The following is a 26,718-nucleotide window of genomic DNA, read 5'->3' on the forward strand; positions in this document are numbered from 1 at the left end:
AGAACAATTGACACATCACCGTACGAATCTATCATTTCAAATCTGTCGGTGAATCCGTTGGTAATATAAACGGCGGTCGTTGTACTGGCTATCTTTTTGAATCTATTAGTGATTCCGTTTGAAAAAATAATCCGTCAAAACCTCCACGTCAGCGACCCTTTTTTTAATGACGAAAACGTTTTCGTCCGTAATTTAGTTGATAACTACTGACAAAAATTTTCCATCAGTAGTTACCGAGTGAATTAGGGACGGAATATAACCGTCAGTAATTTCAACCTAAATTATTGACAGAAATTTTCTGTCAATAAATACGTTGTTATTTAGCGAATTTCTGATAGTGTAGCTAAGGTTTGGAAAATAAATACTGCATTATCTTCATTATTCTATTTACTTCTTTTTTTTTATATAAATTTTGTTTTACTTATGCTTATTACTTGTATTTGGTAGGTCTGAGTCCAAACTTGTCAGTGAAATTGTGCAATTCATTTTGAAAAAAATTGAATCACACATCATTAAGTGACTCTAAGGGCCTAGTTGGGATAGATTCACGGATTGAACAACTCAAAACACTTTTATGCATTTATGCATTAGATCTTCTGAAGTTCGCATAATCAGAATATGGGGCATGGGTGGTATAGGGAAAACAACCATTGCTGGAGATGTTTTCAACAGTATTTCAAGTCAATATGAAAGCTGCTGTTTTCATAAAAGTGTTTTGAAATCGGAAGAATGTGGTGGGTTGATTCGCTTACGAGAGGAATTCCTTTCCAGAGTATTAGATCGGGAAAATCTATGTATTGACACTCCACGCTTGATCCACTTTAATCAAGGAAAGGATCCAGCGCAGAAAAGTACTAACTGTTCTAGATGATGTGAATGATGTTGAACAAGTGGAATGTTTAATTGAAAGGCATGATATGTTTGGTCCAGGAAGTAGAATTCTTGTAACGTCCAGAGATAGACAAGTGCTTAAGAATGTAGCTGATGAAATATATGAGGTTTAGGAATTAAATTGCAGAGAAGCATTTTTTCAAGGCGCAGATTTCATCAGTACCTGCTGGGTTATGTAGTTTTTGCTTCCCTGGATGTAAAGCTCCAGCGTGGTTTGTCCAGCAGAATTCAGCAGCTTCTGTGACAATTCAGCTGCCTTCACATTGCGCTAGCAGCGAATTATTGGGTTTCATGCTGTGGACTGTTGTTGCATTTGAACCATCTTATGATGACTCTGGTGGACTCCAGGTTAAATGTACTTGCCATTTCAAGAATGACCATGCTGATCCCTGCGTTCTGCATTGCTACTTTGCCAGTTGCTATGGTTCGTTGCACAAACGATCTATCTGGTCAGATCACCTATGTCTTGGATATGATCCCAGTTTGAATGTTACAAAAGATTTTTGGTATTGTAAATTCAGTGAAGTCTCAGTTGAATTCTCCGCGGAAGATATGGACAACAACCCCTTGCGTTATTGTCATGTGAGCAAGTGTGGGGTTCGCCAACTACACACCCAAGCAGAGAACTATTGTGATTTTATCTTGCCGATGCAAATCAGAGTTGACTTCGCTAATATGGCCTCACCAAGAAAATTAACATGGATATAATCAGATTCTGCACAAATCTCTTTACAAAAAGGGTTCCATCCCAGAAGGAGAGAGCGGAAGCCAAAATAGAAATAAAATCTTTCGCCTTCCATTGCTTTCATACTGTGAGATGAGTGTTTTTTTTTTAATTGTGTATATCTGGATCAATTTATGTTTGTTTTGATTAATTTTTTGAGGATCTAAAATTAATGATCATTTAAGTCTTTATTTCATTCTAGAATTTATGAGAAACTAAGAAAAAAACCCTAAACTAACTAGTTAAATTATAACTCTTCTAGTTTAGAGTCCTATTTTCTCCATAATAACGGAGGCTTGAATAACGTGGCAATACAGAAAATCATGAAATCCAGAAGGTTGTGAATAGGAGTATACAGGTGATGCAATATCCTCAGTTCAGAGTAGTGTGAGATTATTCTTCATAGAAGCCGTAATATCTCATGTAGTGCAACCTATATGGGAAGATATTACAATAACAAATAAGTGAACACGAGTGATATAGCACAGCTATTAGAGCAACTTCTATAAACGTTCCTTATAGTATTGCATGCGCATTATGTTGATAAGTTCATGGACATGAGAGCATTACAGAATTATACCATTTTGAGAAAATGTTTTTCTTTAGGAAAACACTATCCTTATAGCACTCCATTACATTATTTATATCTCCTTCAATTCTAATATATTTTTTTATCTTTTTCAGTTTTGTATTGTTGGTTTTTTTTCTTTCTTTTGATGTTTGCTTTTTATTTTTGTAATTCTTTTTTTTTCTTTTTTGTTTTGCTTTTCATATGCGTATTTTGCTTTTAGCTACTTTCTGGTTAGCTCTTTTAATATATTGATTTAAAAAAAAAACATTATATATATGAAAGAATTTAATAGGTCATGAAAATTGAGTTTCAACTAGGTTAAAAATTTGAAAGAACTCGGATCATTATTTTATTAGATCCAAGTATATACAAATAATGAAACTCTTTAGATCTTCTGTTGTAGTAATTGGAGAAGGTTACTGAATTTTATAGTGAATTAAAATGAAGCCCCATAATTGGGTTAGGTCTATGCCCAACCGAGCTCTACTTTTCTCATCTACTCCCTTTGCTAGGTTCAATAAACCCCACGAAGCTTGGTTAGGCTAAGATCCAATCGAGTATGGCTACGATGTATGGCTAAGATCCCTTGAGTTAGGATTTTTTTTTAAAAAAAAATGAGGGATTGAACATTCGAATGTGACAATTATTAAATTTGTAAAAGACAAAGTTATTGCCTATGGGTTGAATCCAAAAGGCAAAAAAATGCTGTGATTTTTAAAAATATATTTTACTTAAAAATATTTTAAAACGCGGAGAACTATATTTTTAAGTAGTTGCATATAACATAACAAGAAAATATGGTTTTCTTGTGGTGCAAGTCAAAGAGTTTGCCTATCGTAACCCCAGATTAACGAGAACTAGTTGTTTATTAATCAAGATTAACAAAGCCCCCGAAGAAACTTTCCTTGCCCGGCCAGCCAAACTTCTTCTTCTTTTTTTTTTTAAAAGTATTATATTAAACCCCATTTATTAGAAAATATATATTAACAAAAATACATAAGCATCCAGGTATTTAAGAGAGGTTAATCGCTGTCCATTAACTCAGGAAAGGGAATATTGTAGTTATTGCTTATTTAAATTTAACAGATTCAGAGGCCATGACAGGGTACCGTTGCCATTGACTAGTCCATTGGCCAATGTACTTGGTATTGACCCCAAAGTCTTCTCACATTCACCTGTTTCTTGATCAATAATTGATATTACATTTAGATTACGATGAGATCAGATTTTCTGCAAGAATTTACTTGAAGCAGAAGGAGAAGGCAATAGACAAGAAAAATCATCTCTTATCATCAACACTATGCAACTTCTTCTTCGTCTTGTTTGCTGATGCAAAACACAAGTCAACTGTTCTTATGATCTGTTGGTAAGTCTTTCTGGTTCATGCTGTCTTCTATATTTAAGATTATATATACGAGTTTGATAAGTTTGTTTAGTGAACGTATTAATTCTTCGATCTGTAATTCTTTTTGCTCAGCTAGTGACTGTTCTTGCAATGTAAGTAGTAGCAAGCTAGCATTGGTAGCAAGTGACGAGTGATCAAATTAAGATAGATCATATCAAATTAAGAGCCAGAAATAATTTTCTATAATACAAGAAAGTCAATTACAGTTTTCTCCTTTTCTTTTTAATTAAATTAAATATAACAACAAGCCTTAGATTAAATTTGATCCAATTTCGAAATAGTCCTTGAGATTTAATATATAAAAAAACAAAGAAAGAGAGAGTTATTTGGTGTGTAGTTTTTAGGTATAAAGAAAATTAAAAAAAACTTTTAGATGTGAGTTTTAAAAATATAGATTTAAAAACTATATATTTAATTAAAACTATTATAATAGCTCTATGTTGCCCTCGTCTTTAGAGATTTAATCAATTAAATAAATCATGGTTTTATGGTTAGGTAAGTAATCCTTATTGTCCAATTCTATAAGAGTAGTCGTTAATCCTAAGAAGAAATGCTATCATATAGAGCCTATAAATAGGCCTTTTCTTTATCAATAAAATATTGCTTTTTCACCATTCAAAATCTCCTTTGTTTTTCAACGTAATGATAGTGGTATCAGAGCAAAGTTAATCAGATAAAACAAAAAAGAGAAAGTTTCTAAACAGTAAGTCTTTGAAATAGTCAAAAATAGTTGTAGCTTTTTCTCCTCTTCATCTTTTGCAGCAGTAGCTTTTTCTCCTCTTTCATCTTTTACAAGTAACAATGTCATCAGATTCAAATTTTGTGCAAGCAGTGATCCCACGTTTTGATGGTCACTATGACTATTAGAGTATGCTAATGGAAAACTTCCTTTGATCAAAAGAATATTGTCCAAAATAGTCAAAAATAGCTGTAGCTTTTTCTCCTTTTTCATCTTTTACAGGTTACAACGGCATCAGATTCAAATTTTATGCAAGCAGTGATCCCACGTTTTGATGGTCACTATGACTATTAGAGTATGCTAATGAAAAACTTCCTTTGGTCGAAACAATATTGGCCGAATATTGAATCTGGAATTGAAGAACCAGCAACAACTGCAGTCTTAACAGATGCCCAGAAAACAGAGTTGGAAGGGAGAAAGTTTAAAGATTTAAAGGCAAAAAATTACCTTCTTCATGCAATAGATCGTCCCATCTTGGAAACAATTCTTACCAAAGAAACTTCCAAGGATATATGGGACTCCATGGAGAAAAAATATCAAGGCTATGCTAGAGTAAAGCATCCACAGCTTTAAGCCTTGAGACGAGATTTTGAGATCTATAAAAGAAAGTTGGAGAATCTATCACCAACTACTATGCCAAGACAATGGAGATAAGCAACAAAATGCAATTTAATGGTAAGAAGATGGATGATGGTGTCATTATTAAAAAAATACTGCGTTCTTGGGTACCAAAATTTAATTATGTTGTCTGTTAAATTAAAGAATCAAAATACATAGATGTACTATCTATTAATGAATTGTAGAGCTCTTTGCTAGTCCATGAACAAAAGATTAACCGAAGTTCAAATACAGATGAGCAAGCTCTAAAGGCTTTTACCTTTACTTAGTTCTCAATTTCTAGAGGAAGGGGTAGAGGTAGAGGTAGAGAAAGGGAAGGTAGAGGCAATAGAGATGGCAGCAGATAATTTTTTAAGGTTGATAATGATCAATATCAAAACAAAGAAAAAGGATGGGTTTAACATTTTGTGACATGACTAAAAAATTGATATCTTCTCTTAAGTGCAGGAGTATCGAAGTAATCAATAACCCGGCAAGACCGGGATCGAACCACAAGGAGGTTAATTGTACAAATTATAAACAACAACAATAGTAACAATAACAACAACAACAACAATAATAATAACAATAATTACAATAGTAGTAGTAGTAGTAGTAGTACTAATAATAATAATAATAATAATAAAGAAAAAGAAGAACAAGAAGAACAAGATGAGAACTTTGAGATGAAATATTAATGTAAAGATTTGACAACAATAACAATAAATGTTAAGGTTAGAGGATCCACTAATTGTATGTTAAACAAGTATAGTATAAACTCTTATTATATAATTGGAAACCACACACAAAGAAGGTTCCAATCAGATTATAGATTATTAACATGATTACATTAGTCATCTTATTCAATTAATGTTAGTACTTGTAAATTTCATCAAATATTCATGATTATAACTTATGTTAACAACAAATCAAGTTCCTTTCATAACTCAGGTATCGGTTATACCATACAGTATGAACTATGAAAGTGTCAAGCATTTGTTGTACCAAGTGTTATACAACATAAATCAAGATTAGTCATTTAACAAGCAAAGTATTAAAGAGTGAACAAGATAATCAATACAAAATATGTTAGTATCAAACATTAAATTCCATATTAAGTTTACATTATACTTATTCTTACACCATTAGTGTAACTTTTTCACCTTAATATAATTAACTTAACTAGACATAATGAAAGAAAAAAAAAAACAAAATCAGAAGATAAATAAGATAAGAGTTAACAACGCAAAAGAAAGGAGTTGAAAGGCATAAACTTGATATTAAGGAAAGCAAAGCATAAATATTACAAAAAATACAAAGAGAGAAAGGAAAAGCATGATCTTGATCTGGAAACCAAGATACCTAAATGCATGGCAAATACCTCTTTTTATAGGCCAAAATTGGAAACTATTGATTTAATGACTAATTGATAAGTGGGTGGCCAACTCTTGACTTGGTGACAATTCTTATCTTCTCTTGTCTGCCCAAAACATCATTTATAACATCAACATTGGAGCCACTCAAAAACATAAAAGTTGTACGCAATTGTCTCAGCTGTCTTGTGTAAACAGTTCAGCTCATTTGGACTTCTAGAACTCTAGATATGGCCAAAATACTGAATAGTGCTCGGGCTGGAGGATAAATTTGACCTTCTTTGTTGTTGCTATAATTTGGACTTGAAAATGACTTTTTTAGATCTTGGGCTCCATATGAAAGTTGTAGGCCTATGTCTTACCTTTCCATTCATATAAAATAGACATAAATCTGAGATCTATAGCTCCAGATATGACCTAATTATCAAACAGTGTTCTGATTTGGATTGCACCGACATCTCTTTTCTAATTTCGGTCATCTCTTTGCCCTTGCAATTTAAATTCTTAAAGTCATCAATCAATCCTTTCTTTTATGTAATAGGCCTGCATTTAAAATGAATATTTACCACAAATTAAAGGTATCTTATATTATTAGATATATTATTATAAAACATGCTTTAGTTAAGGAGTTATTGATACTTCAAGTGCAAAATGATGATATAAAACCATGATAAAATGCACTTTTAAGTACTAATCACTTTGACAAATACAAGGTAAAGTGTTTTAGATGTCATAAATTTGGACATTATCGTTCTGAATGTTATGCTAGGTTGCCTAATGATAAAGAAAAGGGAGAGCAATTGCATTTTGTTGAAAAGAGGAAAATGAAAACTTTGTTAATGGTTGTTGAAGCTACTCAGAAGTTAGAGTTTAATGTTTAGTATATGGATACAAGTTGCAATAATCACTTGTGTGGATGTAAGTCTTCTTTTTCTTATTTAGATGGAGATTTTCATTCTATAATAAGTTTTGGTGATTGTTCCATAGTTAATGTAATAGGAAAATGTGATATTGAGATAAGAACCAAGAATAGTTTTATAGAAATAATTTCTGATGTTCTTTATATTCCTGACTTGAAAAGTAATTTATTGAGTGTTGGTCAGTTACAAGAAAAGGATTATGCGATAACTATTCAAAATGGTGTTTCTGAGATATATGATCCTTTAAAAGGAGCAATTGTTATTATTCAGAGGAGTTCAAATAGGTTATTTCCATTGAAGATAATAACATCTCAACCTTGTTTAATGGCTGAAATAAAAGACCCTTCGTGGCTTTAGCATTTTCGTTATGGCCACTTGAATTTTAGTGGATTAAAGACTATTTAACAAAAAGAAATGTTGAGAGGCTTCCCTAAAATTCACATCCCTTCCTAAATTTACAAAGAATGCATTGTTAGCAAACAACATCATTCTCAATGCAGAGAAAAACATATGCTAGAGTTGGTACATTCTGACATTTATGGACCGATAAATCCATCTTCTAATAGAGATAAAAGATATTTAATTAACTTCATTGATGATTTTACCTGGAAAACTTGGGTTTATTTTTTATAGCAAAAATCAAAAGCTTTTTATGTATTTAAAAGCTTTATGGCTCATGTAGAGAATGAAATAGGAATGACTATTAAAACCCTTCAAACATATCATGGTGAAGAATATTGTTCAACCACATTTGAAGTTTTTTATGCAGATCATAGCATTTGAAGGGAAATAATAACTATTTATATACCCACAACAAAATGGTGTATAAGGGAGAAAAAATAAAACCATCCTTAATATGATGAGAAGCTTGTTAGCAAGAGGGAACATTCCAAAGAATTTTTGGCTAGAGGTAATAAATTAGAGCATCCATATGGTAAATAGAAGTCCTACCTTTTTTGTTCAAAATAGGACACCTGAGGAAGCTTGGAGTGGGTGGAAACCAGCTGTAGATCACTTTAGAATTTTTGGTTGCATAGCTCATGCACATGTCCCAAATGAGAAAAGAAAGAAGCTTGATGATAAGGGTGAAAAATGTGTCTTTCTTGGCACAAGTAAATGTTCCAAGGCTTATAAATTGTTCAATCCACTCACAAAAAGGATTGTGACCAGTCGAGATATTGTCTTTAATGAGGAAAACACTTGGGATTGGAATAGGCAGCAACCTACACAAGTTGTTTTTTATAGTGATTATGAAAGTGAGCCAACTCCAGTTCCTATTATGCCTAACAATTCATCAGAAGTAACCCCAATAGCTCTAGAAACCTTGCCAACAACACCAACTTGATCTCTTCCCACCCCAACCGTTGCTGACATTCTACCAATAGCAACAGAAGCTACTATTGCAGCAACTCCATCTCATCCTCATATTCGAAAAGGCCTGCATGGATGGAAGACTATATAGTAACTGGAATTGAAGATCCAATCACTCATTTTGCTTTATTTTCAAATTGTGATCCTACAACTTTTAAAAGTGTTGTTAAAGAAGAAAAATAAAGAAAGGTGATGGATGATGAAATTGATGCCACTGAAAAAAATAACACTTAGGAGCTAACTAATTTTCCAAAAGGGCACAAAACCATTGGTGTCAAGTGGGCTTTCAAAACCAAACTAACAGAAAAAGGTGAAGTTGATAAGTATAAGGCAAGTTTAGTAGTCAAGGGATATAAGTTTAGTAGTCCAGGGATATAAGTAACAATATGGGATTGATTATACAAAAGTTTTTGCTCCAGTTGCAAGACATGATACAATCAGATTGGTGATTGCATTAGCAGCATAAAACTTGTAGCCTATTTTCTAGTTGGATATCAAATTAACATTCTTGCATGGAAAGAAAGCTCTTAATGGGTTAATACAAGCTCCACAAAGTTTAGTATAGTTGCATTGAGATTTATTTTTTAAAAGAAGGCTTTCAAAAATGTCCATATGAGCACACACTATTTGTTAAAATTGGAGATAAGGGGAAACTTCTCATTATTTGCTTATATATAGATGATCTTATATTTACTGGAAATGATGTTATCATGTTTAACGTATTCAAAAAATCTATGATGATTGAATTTGAAATGTCTGATCTTGATATGATGCATTACTTTCTTGGCATAGAAGGAATGCAATCTACTCATGAGATTTTTATTTCTCAAAAGAAGTATGTGCAAGATATTTTGGACAGGTTTCAGATGAAGGATTGCAATCATGTTAGCACTCCAACTAAATTTGGCTTAAAGCTCATGAAGGGAAGAAGGTGGATAACACACTTTACAAGTAAATTATTGACAGTTTGATGTATTTAATTGCAATAAGATCAAAATAAATATGGAGAATAATTAGTAGGTATATGGAGAATCCAATATAAATGCATTTGTTAGCAGCTAAGAGGATCCTTCATTACTTGCAAGGAAATAAAGATTTTGAGTTCTTTTATAAAAAGGGTGAAAAGTTAGAGTTGTTTTGGTTTACTAACAGCAATTATATAGGAGATCAAGATGACAGAGCAAACACTTTAGGTTATGTTATTATGTTGGGCACAAATACTGTTTCATGAAATTCTAAGAAGCAATAAATTATTATTTTATCAACTACAGAACCAGAATTTATAGCTACCATAACATGTGATTGTCAAGTTATTTGGCTAAGAAGAATCTTTGAAGAACTATAGTTCCAGCTAATACTATGTTGTCCTCATATTTAGGGATTTATTAAGTTAAATAAATTGTGATTTTATAGCTAAGTAAGTGGTTCTTGTTGTTCTATTCTATGGGAGTAGTCGTTAATACTAAGAAAGAATGATGTTATGTAAAGCCTATAAATAGGCTTTTTTTTATCAATAAAATATTGCTTTTCAACCATTCAAATTTTAATTAATTTATAAAACCAAGATTTGAAATATAATGATATTTAGGAACAATTTTTCTTAACTATATAAATAAATTTTTCTTTATAGTTAGATAAAAAATAAATAATTATCTATCATTAATCTACCTATCACAAGCGGCAGATTAATGATAGATAATTATTTATTAATCAAGATTAGGAAATCCCTCAAAAAATCTTCCCCTTCTTTTTTTTTTAATACAAAAGGTATTATATTAAAACCCTTTTAATTAATTAAGGATTGTGGAGAACTATATTTTTAATTAAGCAGTTGCATAACCTAACAAGAAAGAATGGTTTTCTTGCGGTGCAAGCCAAAGAGTGTGCCTATCACAACGGCAGATTAACGAGAGATAGTTATTTAATAATCAAGATTAACAAAGCCCCCGAAGATTCTTCCCTTCCCAGCCAGCCAAACTTGTTTTTATTCTTTCTTTTTTTTTTTTTTTTAAAGAAGCATTATATTAAACCCCCAGCCAAACTTGTTTTTCTTCTCTCTTTTTTTTTTTTAAAAAAAAGAAGCATTATATTAAACCCCTTTTAATGTGTTGACTTTTAGCTGATGCAAAGCAGACTTGACTTTATTATTCTTATGTTTCGAGGTCAAATTAATATAGTATATCCTGCTTATACTTTCCAGCAAATCAAAGTTATGTTTCAATCATTTAGTTGGTGTTAAAATAATAAAAATTTAGTATTAAAAGATTTGTTTTTTTTTATTTTATATTTGAATTTTTAATTGTTTATATGATGGATATTAAAGTTTTATATGGTTATTAAATTTAAAACTTATAAAATTAGTTATGGTATACCCAATTTTGAAATATTCATATTAATTTTTTTTATAAAAAAAAATTACGTCCCAACCTTCCACCAAAACAGAGAGAGCTCCGTGGCTTGGAAGATCACCCATCCCCCTCCATCGGCCCCTCCGCCTCATTAATCGCATTGAGATCTCGTAGCCGGCCCACCTCGTTATGGATCCCAGATGATAAGTTTATTTTTAAAGAATTAATACGACTTTACCATCAACATCAAATATAAGTGCAAGTGGGCACCTAGTTTCTTCTTCTTTCTTTTCTTTTTCCCCTTCTGGTATTCACTTGACAAATCATGATCACTGAGATTTAAGGTTTGATAAATTGGCTGATTGTGGTTATAAAATTAAAAGCAAAATTCGTCTGATATTAATTGTCAAAAAAAAAGATCTGTGGTTAATGCTTATGACTAGGTAGGCTTATAATCGACAATTCTTCTGTTGGAAAATTATCGCATGGTGACAAGATTATACGCTCGAGGGAACCATTTTGGGAAATGCAGATTTAATTATCACTATCAAAGAAGGTAGTGATTGCACTGAACCTCAGTTGCCCTGTGTAAGCTCTGGATCTATTGACCGGAGAGGATTTTGTACTCAGGAAGTATTTGTTCAATGAATTTTTCCAATCACCGAAGGAATGAAATTTTTTTTAAATATACTAAGTTGATGAGGAAAATGCTCTGAAATTCGTTTAGAAATAGATTTACAATCTAATTCGAAAATGCCACTATTCTACAGAATATGATGAGTACCATTCGAAAATTCTTCTGACAAATGTCTTGAAATAAATAACTTTTTTTTCTTTAAAAACAAATAATGAAATATTCCATAGGTTTCAGATTAGCGCCGTAAGATGTGATCCTTCCAATTATATCAAGGCTGAAGAAATTGGAGCTCTTCACCTACCTCAATTGATATATATATATATACTGGTATTTAAGAGAGGTAAATCGCTGCCCGTTGACTCAGGAAAGGGAATATTGTAATTATTGCTTATTTAAATTTAACAGATTCTATATATATATATATATATATACAGGTATTTAAGAGAGGTAAATCGCTGCCCATTAACTCAGGAAAGGGAATATTGTAATTATTGCTTATTTAAATTTAACAGATTCATAGGCCATGACAGGGTACCGTTGCCATTGACAAGTCCATTGGCCAATGCATTTGGTATTCACCCCAAAGTCTTCTCTCATTCACCTGTTTCTTATCAATAATTGGTATTACATTTAGAGTACGATGAGATCGGATTGTCTGTAAGCATTTACTTGAAGGCAATAGACAAGAAAAATTGTCTCTTATCATCAACATTACGCAGCTTCTTCTTCGTCTTGTTTGCTGATGCAAAACACAAGTCAACTGTTCTTATGATCAATTGGTAAGTCGTTTTGGATCACGCGTCTTCTTTGTTTAAGATTATATGTACGAGTTTGATAAGTTTGTTTCATGAACATATTAATTCTTTTTGCTCAACTAGTGTTGGTTCTTGTACTTTTAGACTTCAATTTCTCTTAATGAATGTTCAGCTGTACATTGAAGTGGGTGCTCTTTGTATGTCTTTAGGAGAAAAAGGAGAGCACTTGTTGATTTCGATTCCTTGTGATTGAGGAAGACACGATCTTGTAACTGTCTGATATGGCATCTTCATCTGCTGTTGCTCATAAATGGAAGTATGATGTGTTCCTTAGTTTTAGAGGCAAGGATACGCGCAATAATTTTACCAGCCATCTCTATGATGCTTTGTGTCGTAAGAAAATCAAGACCTTCATTGATGATGGGCTTGAAAGAGGAGAAGAAATTACGGGTGCACTTTTGAGAACAATTGAAGAATCGAGAATTTCAGTGATAATATTCTCAAGAAACTATGCATCTTCTCCATGGTTTGTGGATGAACTAGTGAAGATACTTGAATGCAAGAAGGCATATGGGCAGATTGTTTTACCAGTTTTCTATCATGTGGACCCGTCTGATGTTGATGAACAAACAGGGAGTCTTGGGGATGCGTTTGCTGAGCTTGAAAGAAATTTTAAGCAGAAGATGGACAAGGTTCCAAGGTGGAGAGCTGACTTAACAAGTGCTGCCAATATATCCGGATGGGATTCACAAATCATTAGGTGAACCATTCTCTTTTCTTTTGCCTCTACTTTTCAACTGTTTCTTGGGGACATTTAAATTTATGTAATGGCATCCTAACCCTTTTGCAACTTGTTGCCGATGAGTGACAGAGTAATGATCAATTTCCAATTCTGAGTACCTAAATATAGTCAGAATTTATTTTCAGTTTGTTGAACACTGACGTGCTATCATGTGAAGATCATGGTGTCTTCGATTTGACAATTTCACTTCTAATTCAATCCTGCAATCACTCTTCAAATGAGGGTCCTAATTAAGTGGCCAGGCCAATTGAGCTCTTGAACAGGAGCTTTCTCTAAAATGTATTTCAGACAATTTATTCAATTGGTTAGAAGTCGTGTGTTTAGTATGTGATCTTTTTAACTCTACTTTCCCATCGGAAATTACAATGGTAAATCTTGAAGTTGACAATCATATTTTTGGATTCAGAAGCATATGTTTTGAGATTTATAATTTGTTATGTGACTTCTAAATGTTACCAAATGAGCATAAAGTATAGTTTTTCCATGCATCTGTAAATTTATAAAAGAATTTCTTGCAAGTGATTGGGATTAGATTTCACATGTATGTAGTGTGATAATGTATGGCAATTGGAATCCGTCACAAAAGTTCCAACCTCAAGAAAAGATTGTGTTTCTTTGGGGTACTATTTGATATATCTGTTCGTCCTTCATGTTGGCAGGCCTGAGTCGAGACTCGTGGATCAAATTGTGCAACATATTTTGAAGAAATTGAATTATGCATCCTCAAGTGATTTGAAGGGCCTGGTCGGAATGGATTCACGCATGAAGCAAATCGAAGCCTTATTATGTACACAGTTACCAGAGGTGTGTGTTGTAGGAATATGGGGCATGGGTGGTATTGGTAAGACAACCATTGCTGGAGAGATTTTCAACAAGATCGCAAGGGAATATGAAGGTCACTATTTTCTTGCAAATGTGAGGGAGGAATCAGAAAAGAATGGAGGATTATTTCGTATGCGAGATGAACTTTTCTCTAAAATAACAGAGGAAGAAAATCTACATATTCGCACCCCACGTATTGGACACCCTTTCATTAAAGACAGGATCTGCCGTAAAAAGGTTCTGATTGTTTTTGATGATGTGAATAATGTAGATCAAATTGAAATGTTACTTGGAGGATGCGATTTGTTTGGTCCAGGAAGTAGAATTATCCTAACATCTAGAGATAAACAGGTCCTTAAGAAATATTCAGACAAAATATTTGAGGTTGGGGGACTGAATTACCAGGAAGCTCTTCATCTCTTTAGTTTGCATGCATTTAAGGATAATCAGCCCCCATACAATTATATGGAGCTGTCTGTGAGGGCAATGAATTACGCTAAAGGTAATCCATTAGCTCTTAAAGTCTTAGGTTCCTTTCTACTTGGCAGAACGAGAGAAGTATGGGGAAGTGCATTGAACAAGGTTGAAAAACTTCCTCAGAAAGAAGTTGATATTGTGTTGAGAATAAGTTTTGATGCACTTGATAGAGAAGAGAAGAGTATATTTCTCGATATTGCATGTTTTTTTAAAGGGCAGAACATTGATTTTATAAAGAGAATACTAGATGGCTGTGGCTTTTCAGCTGATATAGGAATTAGTGTTCTTGTCGATAAGTGTCTCGTTACTATTTCTGGAAACAAGATAGGGATGCATGATTTGTTGCAGCATATGGCCCATGAAATTGTCAGCATGGAATCAGTCAATGACCCAGGAAAACGCAGTAGATTGTGGCATTTTGATGATGTGTATGATGTGCTGACCAGAAATCTGGTGAGAGTTTCATGCATAAGTTTCTCCCCTCCTTTTATGCATTTCTTTAATTTATCTCACTGTTCATGATTTCCCTTTGCTGTGATGTTTCAGGGAACTAAAAACGTTGAAGGGATATCCGTAGACTTGGATAGTTCTAAAAGGATAATGAAGGTGAGTTCCAGAGCGTTTGCGAGGTTGTATAATCTTAGATTGCTCAAAGTTTATAATTCAGGATTCGGAAATAATAGTGAAGTGCTCCTTCCTCATGGCCTGGATTCTATTTCCAATGAGTTGAGGTATCTCCGCTGGGATGGATACCCTTTGAGATCTTTGCCGTTCAATTTTATTCCACAGAACCTTGTTGAAATTAATATATCTTCAAGCAAGGTTGAACAACTTTGGCAAGGAAACCAGGTATTTCGCCACCTACAAATAAGCATACATTTATTTCTTTCACGTAAAAGTAATTATTAGAGATATAGATACTAATATGTTTGACGATTATTTCTGTCAGAATCTTGTGAATCTAAAAGAGGTCAACCTCAGCAATTGTAAGCATCTAACAGAAATCCCAGACCTCTCACAGGCTGCAAATCTCGAGAGTTTGAATCTTCAATCCTGTACAAGTTTGACAGAAGTTCCTCAATCTATCCGATATCTAGACAAACTCTCCGATTTCAATCTGAGATCCTGTATAAGCCTTATAAGCCTGCCAAGTAGTATTAATTTGAAATCACTCAAGACTCTTAACCTCTCAGGCTGCTTAAATCTTAAGAATTATCCAGAGATCGCGGAGAATGTGCAGTACTTAAATTTAAATGAGACTTCAGTTCCAGAACTTCCCCGATCAATTGAGCATCTTAGTAGACTTGTTGCATTGAATTTGAGGGATTGTAAGCAACTTGGGAATCTTCCGGAGGATGTATGTTCGTTGAAGTCACTTGAAATTGCTGATCTGTCAGGCTGCTCAAATATCACCATGTTTCCAGCTTTTCCAGGGAAAGTCAGATATATTTACTTGAGTGGAACTGCAATAGAAGAAGTTCCGTCTTCAATCGATCGCCTTTCAAGACTCTTTTCTTTGGACCTAATGGGTTGCAAAAGGCTCAAGAATCTTCCATGTACTTTTTCTAGGTTGGCATCTCTTGAAAAACTCAGTCTCTCTGGGTGCTCAATCATCACGGAGTTTCCAGAGCTTCCAGTGAGTATTAAGGAGTTGTATTTGGATGGGACAGCAATACGAGAGATTCCTTCATCAGTTGAGCATTTGTCCAACCTTGTTGAATTGAGTCTGCAAAACTGTACAAGATTTGAGATTCTACCTGGTAGTATTTTTAACTTGGTTTTACTGAAAAAACTCAACCTCTTTGGATGCTCCCAATTCCAGACTTTCCCTTCTGTGGATAAATATGGATATTTGACTTACCTTTGTTTAGATGGAACAGCCATAAGAGCATTACCCTGGACAATCAAAGTTCTAGCAAGTGTTTCTCGCTTGGAAATAAAAAACTGCAGAAATCTGGAATGCAACTTGTTCCCTGAGGCTCAGAGTCTTTTGAATTTCAATGAGAGAGAGATGAAAGTATATCAACTGCGTCAGCTATATCTAAACGATTGCAACTTACTTAGCTTGCCTGGGAGTCTTTCCTGCTTATCCTCACTAGAAGTACTGGATCTCAGTGGAAACAGTTTTACTCTGCTACCGATACTCTCAAAACTCCTTAAGCTGGAATCCCTTATTTTAAGGAATTGCTTTGGACTTGTACATATTCCTACCCTTCCACCAAGACTAATGATTCTAGATGCACACAATTGTTCATCGGTGAGCGGTGTATCAGGCAGATATTCAACTGAGGTTGAGGGAAATATTTTTGAATTCCTATTTACTAACTGCTTTGGCTTCCATGACAAAACTGTATGCAAATGCAACGACATCATTGAATATTCCTTGAGGAAAATTAAGGTTTACGCCAAAAGATTGTATGCACAGGTATTTCTCCCTTCCCATCTTTTTCTCTCCCGCTTTCCTTCTAATTTTTAATGTTTGTCTTTCATGTTAAAATTGAGTCATGATTGTAATGAAACAGATGCCATTTGAACTGCCCGGGACATCTACTGTTTGCTTCCCTGGAAGAAATATTCCAGACTGGTTTGTCAATCAAACTCAGGGATTTTCATTAACAATTAAGCTGCCGTCACAAAGTGCTAGCAATCAGTTCCTGGGTTTTGTTCTGTGTGCTGTTGTTGACTTTGGATACTTATTCAAAAGCTCTGATGGCTTCCAAGTTAATTGTATATATCATATCAAGAACGAATATGGGGATAGTCATCATCTTCAAAGCTATTTTGGTGGTTGGTTTGACGGGGAGCGTGTTCGAGAAGTCTCAAACGATGTGTTGTTCTTAGGGTATGATCCATGTTTGGAATTTAAAGAATGTTATTTGTTTGGAAAATGCGGTGAGGTAGTAATTGATTTCTACTCGGAAGATAGGAACAACAATCCTTTAAAGAGTTGCAATGTGATCAAGTGTGGGGTCTGTCTGCTATCTGCAGAAGATGATAATTCATGATTTCTTCATGCCACATTCCTAAGGACAGCATCCTGCCTTTGTGACTGCGGTTAATGCTGAAGAAGCCGAAATGACTCTGAGTGATTCAAACCAATCAAATGAGACTGATATAGATGCATTAAGGAATTACATTGAAAATCAGCACTCTTTATCCCAGCAAAAAACCTCATCTGCTGATCGCATCTTGCTTGGCTCAGCAAAGGTTCAGGTTAGTTTACACTTCTCCACGTAGGCTAAGTTCATGATGATCTCTTTCTACAGAAGAAAGCTTCAAATTTTCTCTCCACTTATCTTTTCTGGCGTGGCATCTTTTATCCATTTAAAGCTTGAAAATCAAAGTCAGAAATGCGTTCTGCTAGGGCGTGGAGGGACTTCTTGTGGTTACACGGTTTGCAATCCTATCACTAAAACGGTGGCGACGTCAAGAGATGTTCAGTTTGATGGAGAGCAACTATGGAAATGGAGCAATGAAGGATAGCAGCAGCAACGTTTTTAGAAGATGAATAAGAGCAGAATAATGAAGGCAGTGATCAGAATACGGCAGCAGTTCAGCCATCTCTAAATGCTTCTTCTAGTTCAGATTCAAGGAAGTCAGATCATTACAATGTGTAAAAATCATTTATTGCTTGAAAATAAACTTTGTTAGGCTATATTTATACAAATAAAGGGCTAAATTTATATTATATAAGTTAACTAGCGCCAAGAAAACTAATGTGAAGTTGCCAAATCTAAATTGCATAATAGTAGAAACAAAAGAAAATTTGTCTAGTTGTTAAGTAGATGTAGTGGATTGCTAGATATGTGGGGCATATAATTTTTGTTTTTAAGTTGAAAAAAAAAATATAGAGGCACTAATAATATATTTTTTTAATTTATTTTTTAGAAAAAAATATTAATAAACTTAAAATTTAATGATACAAATTATTATATATTTATTTTTATAATGTTAAGATGGTGATATATTAAACATTATTTTTTTAATATTAAAATGATATTATATTGATTGACTCGAACCAATTCTAATTAATTTGTAAAAAACTTAACTTAATCCTAGTTGTCCTATAAAATCTACATTAAAATATAAATTATAAGGTCTAGGTTGATGAAAATATAAATTATGAGGTATAGGTTGTGTCGCGGGGTCGTGAGTGCTGCGACGTCGTCTGGCAATGGCAGAGACTCTTTGTCGTGCCTCCATCATGAGGTGTTGTGTATTAGGAAGGATTTTTGGATTTAATCGTAGAATTATGATTAATGTTTAGAAGTCGCCACCTAGTTTTATGGTCACTAAGAACCTATGTTCTGCGAATGTCTTAAGTAAGGAACTAATTGTGCAAGGGGAAGACGTATCACCCTAGTGCACCGTACCTAAGATAAGCTGCATTATTATTTGATTGTTTTTTCTAAATCAAGTTTTTATTTGTTAGTCTTTTACAAGGCTCAAGGCAGATATCTTTTTGTGAGAGAGTCTCTACTTTATCGGGTTAAATCCTAACAATTCTAAAATCTGAATTTTAGCATCGCGTTTCTACACCTTGTATCTTTAATACCTGAGGGTGTACTTTTTTGTGTAATTTTACACCCCACAAATATTAAAGTCTACATCTAGATCCTAAAAAAAAAAAAAAGATTTTTGACATGTTGGTTAAATCCTAATGGATAATCATAAACTGATTACAATATCCTTTTGTGGATTTTTTAAAACATGAAAAAGATGTAATTTTTGTTTTTTTATGAAAAATATGCTTGGAAAAATTTTAGGATTTAGCCGTACGCAACAAAATATTTTTTCCTGTTTGAAAATGTTTTGAACTTTTTTTGAAATATTTCAGAGAAAACCAGGTATTTTAATACCAGATTTATATTTTACAGTGTAAATATACAACCTGATATTATGCAAAATTGGTAGAAAAATATGTGAGAAAAATCACAATTTTTTTTAAAAATGATTTTTGAAATTTTTTGGATTTTTTTTAAAAAATAGGGGCCGAGCCGAATCCAAGCCAAAACGAGCCCGGTCTAAAGCCAAGTTAATTAATCAACAACTGCATGCAAAAATGAATTCTACATGCAGCGACCTTGACAAAAAAGGAGGCGAAATGGGGAGGAGAAAGTTATCTAGCGTGGGGGTTGTGGATGTGATGAGGATGTTTGGCTGGTGGCTCAGGAGGCGTCAGCTGAGGTAATAGTGACTGGAGTCGGTTGTGGAGGAAGAAAAAAAGATTGCAGAGGAGAGAGAAAGACTAGAAAGAGAAGAGAGAGAAGGTCATGGTGGCTGCTCTGCTACTGGTAAAGAGCTGGGTTGATGGAAATGATGGTGGTAAAGCCGGTTGTGGCGATGGAGGTAGGTGGCAAAGGAAACAAAAGAAGAAGAAGAAAACGGGAAGGGCTGCAGAGAGGAGAGAGAAATTGCATAAACAAGGGAAAATGGCTGGTTTTTTAGTTGAATTTGAACCCAATTTTCTCCTCCTTGAGGCCATCAAATCGACCTTTATTTATAAGAGGTGGAAAAGAAAAATCTTATCTACATTGAAAAAAACTTTCAGCCCTTGATTTTGTTGGAAAGGATCCTAATTATTGATTCAAAGTAAGCATGGTGCACTGTTAAATCTACAGTATAGGCTGCATGAGTTGACCTTTTTAGGGTGATTCCACATCCGTTTATTTACTAGTGAGCTGTAAAGACCATACCTAGACGTAGAAGGATATCTGGTAATTAGTTTCGTGTAATTTTTGACAAATTTAATGGACGTTAGGTATATTAAATGCAGCAGCAAAATAGATAACCTGAGCAATTATTTCAAAGAATTAAAAAAGAAGATAAACAATACCAGAGATCTTTTTTTGGCATAGTTCATTTCAGTCCTTCCTCTTTAAATTTGATTTAATTGCACCCCTAATTGACTCTAAAACTTCAATTTTCTTACAATTTGGCCCTTGATTTCAATCAATTAACTTGATAAAAATTAAATTTGATCTCTTAAAATTCCGATCTACTCAATTAAGCTCAAATTAGACTCTCAAACTTAATTTTTCACCAATTAAGCCCCAAATAAAATTATTTTGACCCATTTAAAGTATAATTATGTCCCTACACTAAATTAAATCCTTCAATTGGACCCAAATTAATTCTTAAACATAATTAAAATTTAATTTGGTCCATGATTAAATCAAATTGACCTATTAAAAATTTAATTATGTTCTTGGACTTAATTTTTATGCAAACTCATCCAATAATCATTTAATTTGACCTTGAATTTGTATTTTCTCTCTATTTTGGGACATAATGTGGTACAATTAAGTCTTTAATTTCGTTCAAAAATTGTAGTTTGATTTCTTGGTTTGCTTTCTCCTTATTGCCAGCCTTTATTATTATTTTTTGATTTTATTTGAAAAAAATAATTTTTGAGGAATAACCCAAAATTGGGTTATGACAGGTTGAACTTGAGACTTTGAGTTGATGGACTTGTTTGAAGTTGTGGTAGCGATTACGGTTTAAAGTGTTTTTAGTTTAGAAATGCATCAAAATACCTTTTTAAAAAAATATATATATTTTTGAGATTAGCATGTCAAAACAATCTGAAAATATAAAAAAATATTTTTTAATAAAAAATAAAAATGTTTTTGAAATTTAAGGAAACACGGTTTCAACCGTGTTTCCAAGTAATATACTATATATTTTTACTGGGACATTTATTTTCAAAAATAGATTAAGAAGGATTGGTTTTATCTTTCGTAGTTTATGTGACTGCTAATAGGAAATTTCCCATTTAAATGTATTCTTGGATGCACACGCAATTTATATAATTTATTTTTACTCTTGTCTTTTTTATTGCTAGATTACTTCTTTTAATAAACTATGCAGTGATAACAAGCAAAATAACCCAATTTTCACCTCTCTTGGAGACACAATACAAGGTTACATGGCATACATAAAACAACAAGCACTCCTCCCTCTTGCAGCCATAACATATGACATCACCTATATAAAACAACAATTATTTTCTTTCCTTTACTTCTGTTGGTCAAGTGTTTCAAATAATTTTGTTTAAAAGACTTTAAAATGATGGTGTAAAAACTATATTTTAAAAACAAATTCCCCTACGCTTGGGAGAGGCCCCCCAAGCATATAGGGTTCCCTCTCCGGCCTAACATCTTCACTTTAGGTCATCCAATTCAAGCAACTAATAGGAAATCCCATGCAATTCAAATCCAAGCCAAGCAATTAAATCCCAGGCAACAAAATCCAGAAAATTCCAAGCCAAGGAAATTTAAGCCATTCAAACTCATTGCTTCACACTAGTTCTTTCTATTGTTTTTCTTATACATTATTTTGTTCTCTTATATGTATTAACTTAAAAATTATAGAATTTTCTAGCCAGCACAGAGGAGTGCAGTAGAATCATGTTTTCAAACAGTAAATTAGCGAAGAACAAAGTCTTGTGACAAAAGAAAAGAGCCCAAAAGACTCGCCTGATTTTGATGTTTAAACAAATAAAAAAACCTTCATAAATGATGAGCTTGAAAGAGATGAAGAAATCACACGAGCGCTTCTGAGAGGATTGAAGAGTCAATAATTTCAATAGTTATATTCCAAGAAATCCATGCATCTTCTCCTTGGTATGTCAATGAGCTGGTGAAGATATGAACGCAAGCAGAAACATAGGCAGATTGTTTTCTTTTTATCATGTAGACCTGTCTAATGTCGATGAACACACAGGGAGTCATGGAAATGCATTAGCTGACGTTTTGAAAAAGGTTTAAACTGAAGATGGATCATGGAACTCGCAGAAATATCTCGGGATGGAACTCGCAGGTCATTATGTGAAAAGTAACTCTCAGAGGTATTCAAGTATTTGTCCTAGGATAATTGCTGAGCACTAGAAATGAATAGTTCTTTCTGTTATGCTTGAATCACCTCTAGCATGATCCACGATGTAACTTGGGAAAAATTGTGTGCTCCAAACATGTAAAAACCCGTGCTTCTTATAATCATCAAGTTTTCTGTAGTTTCCAAGAAGATAGAATTTTTTTTTTTCTAGCTTTTTTTTTTCTATGTAGTTTGGACCGGGCAAACGGGGGATAGTATTCAAAGAAAACAGGCCCAAAGAAGGAAGCCTTAATTGGGTCATAAAGACAGGTCTAGTCCTAAATTTGGTCTTCTAACGTTACATCGATTCCAGGTCTCTCTCTGACTCTCTCTCTGCCTTCTCTGCTTTGGTGAAGTTTGGTGATAGCAGGTTTCTCTCCCCTCTCTCCCCTCTCAAGTTAAAGTAATAAAAAAAGCTTACCATTTTGGAATCCTGTGCTGTTGAGAATTTTGAATCTGATAATCTCTCCTTGTTTTTGACTCGTAATCAATCTTCTGTTCTGTGTGTTCTTGGATCCTTGCGTTCTTGGCTTTTGTTAATTTGAGTGTTATTTTCTATTGAACTCTATTTATTTGGATATTCTGCATAGTATTGTTGCTTTTGACTTTCCAATAATCAACCATTCACTTGAATTGCAAACCTCGTGCTGCTTACTAAACATAGTTCAGAATCTTGGTGGATTGTGACCATGCAATTGTGAAGACATTGGTGACCTGCACAGTTTTTGTGCCATTAAAATTTTGAACATTGCGTGCTTGAATTCATTGTCGAATGGCTGGCAAATGGGTATAGATATTTTGTTACAATTTATTGTAAAATGAATGGAGTGTCTGGATTGAGGAGGTATTCCGTCTTTGAATTGAAGTTACGCAAGGTACTGAATTTAATAGACGACATTTTTGTTATCAGAGCTTAGGTTTTGGTTCCATCATTCAATTTCCTATCATTTATTGGAGGACAATCAGAGTGTATGTATAATCTGATACAATTTCAAAAGTGTAGAGAGTGAAAGTCCTAAACTTTAAAGTTGCTTGTTGCCATCTTTTTTTTATTTCCTAGGAAAAGAGGAAATAGAATAGATGGATTTATTGGTTAAGTGCATCTTGGATGAGGAAATCTATGATAAGTCAACGTACTAGTTGGAGTTGTGAATTGTCTTGGATTAGTACTGTACGTTGAGTGTAACATGAATTTGCACTGAGATGATATTGGGAAAATGAAGATTCGTTTGTGCTTTTGGTTATGGGAGAAAGATGCCACATTCTAAGGCTGCCTCTATGGAATCCAATTCTGTTCCTAAGGTTATTGATGGGGTTGTTGAGAGTCTGGTTAATAGAGATAGAGCAGTGTGCCAATGCTGGTGGAAAATCTATGCGTTTGACAAAGCTGGAGGTACCACCATTATGCACTTCTTGATGCAGAGATCAGATTATTAGTTAGAAAGCCTGCGACCTCAAAAGGGAGTGGAGTTTGTGGAATGGTTTTAGAGGAATAAGACGGCCCAATTAGTAACACCAGATTTCCTGAGTTTGCTTATTTTATTCTCATCTGGTGGTTGATGCTGAAATAGGAATAGCAGCAGCACCTTTGAGAAGTCCTTTTTAAAAGCACTTTTGAAAAAATTTGGGAGTGGGTGTCTGGGAGTGCTTTTTAAAAGCACTTTCGAAAAAATTTGAAATTTTTTTTTTGTTTTGCTTTGAATTAATATGTTTTTGATGTTTTCAAATCATTTTGATGTGTTGATCTCAAAAATAATTTTTAAAAAATAAAAAAACATTATTAACATACTTTTCTGAGTGAAAAACACTTTGAAAAGCAACTGCAATCATACTCTCAAACACGCTAATCATGTGGATCACCAGGTTGGAGAAAGAACCTGATGTTATGAATTTTACTTGTGAGCAAACTCTCCTATTATACATAATACTCGAAGTTGTCCATCAGTTGAAGATGAGGCCTTCAGACAAGTATCAGTGAACAGAAGGAAGCAGAAGAAAGCAGAATTGACGGCATTATGAGATGCTAGAGTGGTTACTTTTCTTTTAAGCTTCATCTCTCCTGCATTGGGTGGTGCTTTTTTTTTTTTTGGGGGGGGGGGGGGGGGGGCTCTATCAGAAATCAGGATTCAAGCTCTCGCTTTACCAATGAGCTGACAGTAAAGGGATGTTGGGCATGGCTACTGCCAAAAAGATCTGATGAAGATGAATATTTCACTTGGACGAGTGGGCGTCTGTATTTTGTGTGTTTTCTGTCAGATGACCTGACAGCTAATTTGCAGCTTCCTTAAAAGGGAGATCTCTTGAAATTCTGTATTGATTAGGAGTGAAAGGACTGGGTATGACTAGATTGCAACTCAAATCTCTTTTATTGCGGAGGATTTAGTCAGTTTGAGACCCAGTGCTCGGATTTAGCTAAAGTTTGCTCCTTGTGTAGTGGCTGATGAGATCTGCTTGCTTGGAAAGTTGATAATACTTTGAAATCACAATATCAAGAAATTGAATCTCGGTTTTAAAGCTGAGAATATGAGCAGAGATGTAAAATTTAATATGGATCATGGGTCTGCCTGGAAGTGCCAGAATATTCGATCTTAAGAAAAGCAGTTAAAGCATGGAAATGACTCCAGGTGTTCCCCACTCCTTAAATTCCCAGATTTACTTCAAATATTGCATGGAAATGACTCCAAAATCTCGGCATTATATGATTTTTTGGTCGTGAATCTTTTAGAGAGGTTTGGTATTGGGTTTGAAATTGGGACATGCTAATAGAAGTTTAAGGTGATAAAGTCTCAAGAATGTAACCTATACTGGTGATCATAATCCATACTTCATTAGGTATGTTAAGCGGTTTGAATTTGGCATTTGAGATACTAAAAAGTTGAGGGGAAAAACTTCCATTATCAATGAATTTGACCAAGTGAAAAGGAGTAAACAATAGCAGTACTTTTTCAGTCATGTGGGATGACATATTTAGATGGCTAAAATTTCCTTTCATGGGATGGCAGTATGGTGATGGAGATCATGTAACCCCTGTGATATAATGCCTGTTAATACTACAAGTGAAATAGAGTGGCTGTTCCTAAGGTTAACAGTGTGCAATCCCTAATTTCTGTTAAAACCCAGTAATGGATTCGGATTCTGACACTATCCAATTTGGATTGAGTTTTTTTAGGTTGTACTGCAAGTAATGTTATTGTATACCCTTTAAGTTATTGCATACCAAATTTTGTGTGAACATTTCTCGAGCATGCCGCGCTATTGCGGTGTTTTTAGCTGAATGTAGTTGAGTGCAAGTAAGATGTTCTGTTCAGTTTTCTTAATGTTTTCCATCACCTGTTGTGAATGAACTTGAGTGCCCATCAGTTCAGAAATTGAAATTGCAATCTCATTGTTGTGAAGGCATGTTTCATTTGCAGTAATCCATTCTGCTCATCTGCTGTGGACATGATAGAAGCCAAGGCTGAAAATACAGATGGGGAACCAGTGGGAAGTGAAGGTTCGTCAGTTAGTATAAAGGTCTTATTCTTTGCCAGAGCTCGAGATGTAACTGGCTTGGCTGATATGCAATTAGAGGTGTCATCTGGTAGTACCACCAGCGATTGTTTGAATAAGCTTATTGCTAGGTTTCCTAGCTTGGAAGAGATCCGTGGTTGTATAGTTCTTGCTCTAAACGAGGAATACACAACCGAGGCAGCAATCGTGAAAGAAAAGGATGAGTTGGCTATCATACCTCCCATCAGTGGTGGCTAAATATTTCGTACAAATTTCTCGAAAGTCTTAATATCCAAACATGTTCTTTGAATGGTTTCTTGATCATATAGTTGTCTCACACAAATACGTGAATATTGTATGATTTTCTGTGTCTTTTGTAACTATATTGATGAAGTCTTCAGGAATAAATTAGAAATCCATCCTTTTTCTTTTTCTACTGTTCAATGGAATGAGCTGTTATATCTTCACGTACACTTTAGAGAAGAAGGCAGACGCTGAACCATAAATTTCAAGTTTGTGTTCAAATTTTCCATTTGTCAATTTTTTCTCCATGTTGCCCATTGCCCATGTTGATTATTTATTTATTAATTGTTGACAGGAACTCGCAACTTTTGTGTCATTCACCTTGCAATGGCAGATGCCTGAACGATGTATAGTGAATAGAACATGGACTGATGGATGGAGGAGATGTTACATGCATGCCCTGGCCATAGTGTCTTGTCCCATAGTACTACTTTGTAATAGATATGAGGCAACAAGCAAAACTAGTTTAATTTCTCCACCATGCCAGCGGTTACTAATAATTTAAAAAAAAAAAAAAAAAACAGAACTTGCGTAGTTAAATACATTGCAAAGCCCGTCTAGGTGTCCAGAGAGGCAGGTGTGGCTCCTCGAACGCCGATTCAAAGCATTAAACTGGGAT

The 26,718-nt window shown here is 34.1% G+C and overlaps 1 protein-coding gene and 1 long non-coding RNA gene across 2 annotated transcripts; both read left to right on the forward strand.

Moving 5' to 3' along the window:
- The first annotated feature begins 3,286 nt into the window (after window positions 1-3,286).
- LOC105118458 (protein SUPPRESSOR OF npr1-1, CONSTITUTIVE 1-like) lies at window positions 3,287-18,098 on the forward strand. Its single transcript, XM_011016427.1, has 6 exons — window positions 3,287-3,552; window positions 12,541-13,091; window positions 13,793-14,885; window positions 14,979-15,281; window positions 15,382-16,857; window positions 16,955-18,098. The coding sequence occupies exons 2-6, from the start codon at window positions 12,613-12,615 to the stop codon at window positions 17,435-17,437; spliced, it is 3,834 nt and encodes a 1,277-aa protein (XP_011014729.1). The 5' UTR covers window positions 3,287-3,552; window positions 12,541-12,612; the 3' UTR covers window positions 17,438-18,098.
- Window positions 18,099-22,568: 4,470 nt separating this feature from the next.
- LOC105118457 (uncharacterized) lies at window positions 22,569-26,323 on the forward strand. The gene is made up of 2 exons (XR_840943.1): window positions 22,569-22,677; window positions 25,721-26,323. It is a non-coding gene; the product is annotated as an uncharacterized LOC105118457 (long non-coding RNA).
- The last annotated feature ends 395 nt before the right edge of the window (window positions 26,324-26,718 follow it).

The sequence above is a fragment of the Populus euphratica genome, unplaced genomic scaffold (genome assembly GCF_000495115.2).
Source record: "Populus euphratica unplaced genomic scaffold, PopEup_1.0 scaffold1966.1, whole genome shotgun sequence".
NCBI classification, from domain to species: Eukaryota; Viridiplantae; Streptophyta; class Magnoliopsida; order Malpighiales; family Salicaceae; genus Populus; species Populus euphratica.